General features: G+C 42.6%; 1 protein-coding gene across 5 annotated transcripts in view; it reads right to left on the reverse strand.

Moving 5' to 3' along the window:
- CCDC85A (coiled-coil domain containing 85A) overlaps positions 1–6,246 on the reverse strand; it is a 260,019-nt gene extending 253,773 nt beyond the window's left edge. For all 5 annotated transcript variants that reach the window (XM_003339681.3, XM_001375101.3, XM_007476801.2 and 2 more), the window contains exon 1: positions 5,983–6,246. In XM_003339681.3, coding sequence (XP_003339729.1) covers positions 5,983–6,246 — 264 coding nt within the window. The remainder of the gene's footprint in view (positions 1–5,982) is intronic.
- Between the last annotated feature and the right edge of the window lie 1,346 nt (positions 6,247–7,592).

The following is a 7,592-nucleotide window of genomic DNA, read 5'->3' on the forward strand; positions in this document are numbered from 1 at the left end:
TCCTTTCAGCTCTTAAATTCTAGTATACTATATCTTATCCACTCTCCAAAGACCAGCTTAAATGCTACTTCTTTTGCAAAGTTTCCCTAAAAATCCCAACTTGAAGTGTTCTCCCCATCTTCTGAACAGCTGTGTACTATTTATGACACTTTTCATTTGCTTACTTAAATTGTTAGTCTTCTTTCATGACACACAGGACATTTACTTGGCTACACTGTAAACTCCTGTAAGGCTGGTTTACCATACTCCCAACTTCCCAGAACTCTTTACATTCTCCAAAGGATTTTAATGTCCAGCAAGGATTCATTAAATATTTGATAGTTCATTTTAGTGATATGGAGACAAGTCTAATTTTTAGACTATATTCCCTGATGCAAATGTGGCCACTGATGGATGGCTCAAACATTGAACTAGTCCAGCTGAAAAAAAAAATACAAGAGCAGGTAGTTTTTTTTAAGTCACTTTTAGGATGTTTCCTCTATATCAGAGTAATATAATCCAATCTATACTGGAGTAATCCATAAAGAATAGAATCTCTAATGTTATGGATAATTTTTGGACAAACAGCAATTATAGATAATTTGAAAAATAATTTTAAATAAAATTAAGAACTTTTAATGAGGAAAGAAAATCTTTCAGGATTTTGTCAACCCCAACATTCTAGTGTAAATTCCAATCATATTCTTTTATCCAAATTAATCTTCACCTAAAAACAATACCATTTGTAGTAGAAGTATTTTAACCTGCTCCACTTCAACACCCCCATGCAATTTAAGCTAGTTTTTCCCTGAAAAAGTATTAAAAGCATATTAAAGACTTAATTAATGAAAGCCAGGACTAGAGATAGGAGGTCCTGGGTTCAAATCTGGATTCAGAGACTTCCTAGTTATGTGACTCTGGGCAAGTCACTTAACCCCCATTGCCTAGCTTTTACCACTCCTCAGTTTTAGAACCAATAGTGATTCTAAGATGGAAGGTGAGGGTTTAAAAAAGAAAAAGGAAGAAAAAAAAAGACTAATTGGCCCAGGGGCCCAAAGAGGTCACTGTTAACATCACTTCCTTATCACCTAAGTACACAAGGCTTTCTAGTCAAGCTCAATCTAGCATGTTTGGCTTTTGGATCACAATGGGTAACTCAGACAGGAGAGTTTTAATCTGTCAAAATAACCCAAGGGATCTTTAATGCTATCATCCTTCAATATCCTTCTCCTTGTGACAAGTAAGTAAATTTCTTATTGTTAACTACTGAATGATCATCTTGTTCCAAAACCAAACCTAAATTACCAGTGGATTTTCCAGAGTCAGTCTGCCCTTAATGCCAGTGGTACTCTATCATTATCATGTAACTTCCAGCATAGAATAGCTAATGGAATAACACTGTGGATTAGAAAAAATAAGGCAGTCATTTGAGGGGAAGGTGATGCAGAGTTTAGAATGTTTAACACTAAAATTATCTGGATCTATATCTATATTTTAGTGCCTAAAACAGAGCAGGCACTTAAGTGCTCATTGATTGATTTATTGATCCAGCATCTAAGCAAGCTTCTTTAAGCCCTTTGTTAATGGCTGCATTTTCTTTTTAAAAGGCACTGATTGTCCCTTTAGTGTTTCTGCCAGAAAGTGGAAATTCTGCTACTGAAATGCCTAAACAGATAAAAAGGTTTAAGTTCTACCTCCTATGATAAACAGCATTTAAGATTCACAAAGAACTTAACATTTCTCTTTTCAGCTTTATCAAAACCCAATGCAATAAGTAAAATACCATTATTGTCTCCATTTTGCAGATGAGGAAAATTAGTTGAGTGACTTGTACATTATGACATCTGTATCCAAGGGGGCAGCTGGGTAGCTCAGTGGATTGAGAGTCAGGCCTAGAGATGGGAGGTCCTAGGTTCAAATCTGGCCTCAGACACTTCCCAGCTGTGTGACCCTGAGCAAGTCACTTAACCCCCATTGCCTAGCCCTTACCACTCTTCTGCCTTGGAGCCAATACACAGTATTGACTCCAAGACGGAAGGTAAGGGTTTAAAATAGGACAGATAGACAGATACATGCATGCATACATACATAGATAACATTTTCAAGTTAGGATCCAGACCTAGCTGCTCTCAACACAAGGTTCAATTCTCTATTTACTAACTGCCTTTCCTATCATCTAACAACAAATGGCCATTATGTATCCCAACAGAATTCCATCTAACATTTATGTTTTAAAAGATCAGTTTGGGGGCAGCTGGGTAGCTAAGTGGATTGAGAGCCAGGCCTAGAGATGGGAGGTCCTGGGTTCAAATCTGACCTCAGACACTTTCCAGCTGTGTGACCTTGGGCAAGTCACTTGATACCCACTGCCTAGTCCTTACCACTCTATTGCCTTGGAATCAATAGATAATATTGATTCTGAGGCAGAAGGTAGGGGTTTAAAAAAAAGATCAATTTTAATTCCCAGGCATTTGGTTCCTTTTTCTGAGCATTGGTTATTTCAAAGCAATGGAAAATGTACAATTCATTCACAATAATGAATACTTTACCCACTATATGTGGCAGAAACTCCTAGGAATATAGTGATGAGTGAAAAATAGTCCTCGATTTGTTTGAGGGAGACCAAGAAATATTGTTTCAGGAGGCCTCACTTTATATAAGTCTAAACAAGTAGGTGGTATTTTGGCAACTTCCTACAGGAAGGAGATGAGAAAGGGGAGCTCTTCTGTGAAGTAGGACTAGGATCAGCAAAGGGGTAGATGTGGAGAAGAGCTAAGGCTTATTCCAAGAAAAATAAATAAGAAACATGGAACTGAAGAAGGTGGTTTCAGAGAAACCTGGGAAAACTTGTATGAACTGATATATGTTGAAAGTGAGCAGAATCAGGAGAAAAATGTATACAATAACAATTTTGGAAAGTAAGATATATTAATGTGAATTGTGAGAGATGAAGTTGGAAAGGCAGAGTGAAGCTATGTCTTTCACAGCTGTGTATATACCAGGCAGAGGAGTATGAACTTTAATTAGGCAACAAAAATTCTTAAACAAGAGGAGACATGATTTAGGAAGATTAATCTGGTCATAATGTGAGGGGAAAGGCCAGTAGTATTGAAGGAAAGAAGATGAAGAGGCTAACTAAAAGAGATAATGAGATCCTTAGTTAATTTGAGTGATGGAAATATAAATGAAAAGAAATAGATTTTGGAGATTGTACTATTTCTGTGCTTCTAAATGATTCCTTATATGATGACTATTGGTGACTATAGCCTCAGAATTAGAAGAGAACAATCATCATCTTAGCAGCAATTATTCTCAAATTATTCATTTTCTTACAGCTTTAGTAAGTACGCTAGTTTAATGATCTTATTCTCCTTTTCCATCTCATTTTTAACATCCACATATTTCCCAGAAATCATTGTCCAGTCTAAATTTGATTTAGGTTAGAGCTCATCACTTTCAATAAGAAAGCACATGGGTACCTGTACATACCAATAACAGAAGGAATCAAATGCAAGAGAAATTTTGGTTCTGACCCTCATGGAAGGACATATATTATTGAGAAAGAAGGAAATGGAGCCAAGTCCCATCCAGTACTATACCTCTTTCACCTATATAGTTATGCCCCATCATATGCTGCCTTGGGGAAAGGGAATCTGTTCCAATGTATGACTAATTGCCTGTTATTATGATAGATTCATAGACTTAGAGGTGGAAGAAACCTTAGAACCTCCTTTCTTAGATGAGGCCCAGAAAGGTTTGATGATTCACCCAGTCACAAAGGAGCAGAACTGAGATTTGAACCGAGATCCTCTGATTCCACAGCACACTTTCCACTATACCATTCTGAATCTAATTATCTGGACTCCAACCTATGAAGGTACAGCCAGCACTGACAGGTAGTATTTTTATTCTAGTAAGATTTCAGAGGCTATGAACCTGGGCTTCACTGAACTAATATTACCTTGCTTCCAGTAAAGCTGATTAACTTTAACCACTGCTTCCCTAAGTAAGAATATTAGAAATAGTGGTGATAACTAACTTTAACCACTGTTTCCCTAAGAGTCTGGGAATGATTCAAGATCATTCCATCTAACAATGTAACCTGATATTTCAAAACTTGTCTAGATGCATATTTGGAAGCATCTATGTCAATGCTTAGTTTAAAGGAAAGAAGGGGATGCATCATTAAAAGAGCAAATTCTCAGTTCTATTGTATATTATGCATATAATATACAATAAATACAAAAGATGATTAAATGTAGGGTGGGGTGATTATCAACCATTTTTCTCCTTGACTAGGTCTCTAACAAATCAGACTTCCCTGGCTTGTATTTCTTTGTATCTCTAGCAGTTACACACAGCAGGTGCTCAATAAATAGATGTATATTTGAATGAATGGAACAAACAGAAAGACACTCTCCAGGATTTTCTCAGAATGCCTCCTTTAGAGACCACATGACAACTCTGATATATATCAAATCCCCCTCTCCATTAGGATTGCCACATCACTGCAGCATTCTAACATGACACACCAACCAAGTCCAAATGATTTCTGATATGCCTTCTCTGTCCTTCCTCTTTTTTTCAACTAGAATTTTTTCTTCAAATGAGTGATCTGGAGTAAGAAGGTATCATAAGGGAGAAGGCTGGGAAGGAGAAGAAAACAATATCTGTGTGTATGATTTTACTCCAAGTTAGTCCTGAAGTTATTTCATCTGTTATTTGGCTTCCTATAAACAAAGTCAAAACAATTAGAGGAAGGAATAAAAGGAGTCACCATACACAAATTTATGTAGAAAGGAAGTTTGTTAGCTCAAATCAGAAACCTTCCCAGCAACTCATATGCAGTCAGGAAAGCAAGGAGGTTTTTATATTTACTTGGCACTTTCTATTAAAAACAAAATAAAATAAAAACTTCGTCAGTCCCTTCTCAGTCAAAAGGAATCCTGGTCCAAAATGGAGGCATCACAATCTGACACCTGGTTCAGCTGTTACCCACCAGGTGCACCTGAGAATTGGATTAGAATATCAAGCAGATTAAGGAAAGGAACAACCTACTCCAGAAAGTGCTTACTTCCAAACTCAACAAGAGACAAAACATTTGACTAGAAAGGGAAGGTAGTGATGACTCTTCTAGTTCATTTATAATCTTATCAGATATCTCTGGAGGAAAAGATAGTATTGGGGAAAGTCAGCTATGCTAACAGGGTATTCAGATGAGAGGTTTAAGTCCTTTCTGTCTCATCCTTCTCTTCAAAACTATTTTTGCTAGTTATCTGTTTGTGTCTGCTTCCTAGTGTTTTACCTCTATCTCAGGCTTTCCTTTTCTCATGTACAGGATAGTACATACACTGCCAGTGTACTTTCTCAAGGGTAAGTAGTCTTCTGAAGCACACATCCTCTTTATTCTGAGAGAGAGCTCAAGATCTCCCTGGGTGTTGTTCTGTCCAAGTCTTAAAAATTCGGGTAGAGGAAGAGACTAGACTCAGCTTCAGGCCATCACCCATTCCATTTTCCCACACCCCTTCTAGTGATAGGAAAGCCAGTTTAGGCCAGGGCTCCAAAGGCCTGCTAGTTTAGAAGGTGAGGGAAAACCAACTGCCAACAAAGTTTGGAGAAGTTACCAAAAGGGGGTGGTTAAGGATAAGAAAAAGGTCACTTGTGTTTTAACTACGAAAAACTTTCACTCTTCCCTCCCTATTTTGCTCATGATTTCTCATCATATCATCCGAAGAAAGTGAAATTGAAAAAGAAAAGAGAAAGGAGGGAGAAAGGAAGAGAGAATTTTTTTAAAGGAAAGTGAAGAAAGGGGTTAAAGAAAGAGGAGGAGAGAGATAGTCACACAAAGCCGGGAGTAGATAAGGAGAGGGAAGAAAGGAAAAGATGAAAAGAAGGGACTAAGGGAAGAGGCAGGGAGGAGAGGCACACAGAAAGAGGCTGGGATACAGAGACACAATGTCTTAGTTCCCACCCCAGCGCCCTTCGAGCGCTCTGGGTTGTTACCTTGAGGCCGCGAATCTCGCCGAGGTGCAGCTGAAGGCGACGGTTCACCTCTCGGATGAGATTGCTGTGGTCCAGCATCGCGCTCACCTTCTCCGCCTCGGCGCGGCGGAGGCTGCGAATCAGCTCTTCCTTGCTCCACTGGAGCAGCTCCTCGTCTGACACTTTGGACAGGTCCTCGACCCCGGCAGAGGCAGCCGGACTGGAGGAACTTTCAGCCCCTGCTGCTGCTGCTGCCGCCGCCGCGCCCCCCGTAGCCTTGGACATGATGTTCCCCTTGTGGAAAGTGGGGGACAGATGGAAAGTGGAGAAGGAGTGACACAAGGAGGAGGTGCAGGAAGGCAGGAGGGCCGCTGGACAACGTGCCCACCCCCACCAGCCCACCCCACTCCGCGGCTTCAGCCACAGGGCTTCAGCAAGTCACCGGGGCCGCGTGGGCGTTGCTGGGCTGGGGCTTCGGGGGTCGAGTGGTGCGCCCATCCTATCTCTCCATCTCCATCCCTGGACACGCGCCTTCACACACCCCAGCCGGGGCGACGACCGCCGTGCTCCCGCGGGGACCAGTCCCAACTCTGCGCAAGTACATGTTTGGAGGAGTCCGAGAGTGCGCCCGCAGCGGGGTTCAAAGGCAACTGCCTTTTTCTTCCCCTCTCCCACGCCCTAATCCAAGTATGCCCCTCCGCCTCCTACAGACAAACACGCCACGCACTTTCCTTCTACCCCCTTTTTTTATGGAGTGAAGCCCCGCGCTCCTTCCCTCCTCCCCCCGCCTTCTCTCCTCTCTTAAGCTTGCAAAGAGCTGGGCGAGCCCGGCTGGAGCCCGTGGCGGCTGCGGCTGCGGCTGCTGAAGACCCTGCTGGGGCTGCTGGTGTCCCTCCCCGCTGCCGCGGCCGCTGGCGCGCTCAGCATCCAGCCGCCCCGGCGCTGCTGCTCTGCTCCGCTGCTGCAATGGGGATGCATTAGACTTGGAGCGCGGGGGAGGAGGAGGAGAGGAGAAGAGGAGGAGGAGGCTGGACCAGGAGAAGGTGGAGCCGAGTTTAGGGAACCGCCCGCGGCATGCAGCAGCCCCCAGACACATGGACTAGGCGTGGCTGCTGTCCTATGCAGTCTCCTGAGGGAAAGAGCTGTTCAATCCACAATCCCTTCTTGGCTGCATTGGGGGTTAGGGACCCCAGAGAGGTGGACTTGTCTGCGGGGGGTCGAGGGGGATGGGGAGGGAAGAAGAGCAAAGGAGATCAGAAGCAGCTGTGGCCAGTCTGGACCTAGGAAATTCTCGCGCGCCACCCTGTGGCTAAAGTGCCGGCTCCACGCCCTTGTTAAGCCCAACTTCAGCTTTCAGTGAAGCCAAGTCAAGGGTAGAAATCAGGGGAGATTTCTGTTTGTTGGGGTTTGGGGTGCAGTAGCCGAGAGCAAAAGCTGCGCTTTGCATTTGAGAAGACAAGAAAGAAAGGTAAAAAGGAAGGAGTTTTCAGATAAAACTTAAAACTGAGGAAAGAGAGAAAGGCGTGAGAGCATCAGTCTGGGGCAAACCCATAGGCCTTTGTCTTTTTAAGAGAAATTTGCTACCTTTGTGAGGTTGCTGCAGGGGAAGGTTGTAACCTAGGAAAGGGGAT

The sequence above is a fragment of the Monodelphis domestica genome, chromosome 1 (genome assembly GCF_027887165.1).
Source record: "Monodelphis domestica isolate mMonDom1 chromosome 1, mMonDom1.pri, whole genome shotgun sequence".
In the NCBI taxonomy this organism is placed as follows: domain Eukaryota; kingdom Metazoa; phylum Chordata; class Mammalia; order Didelphimorphia; family Didelphidae; genus Monodelphis; species Monodelphis domestica.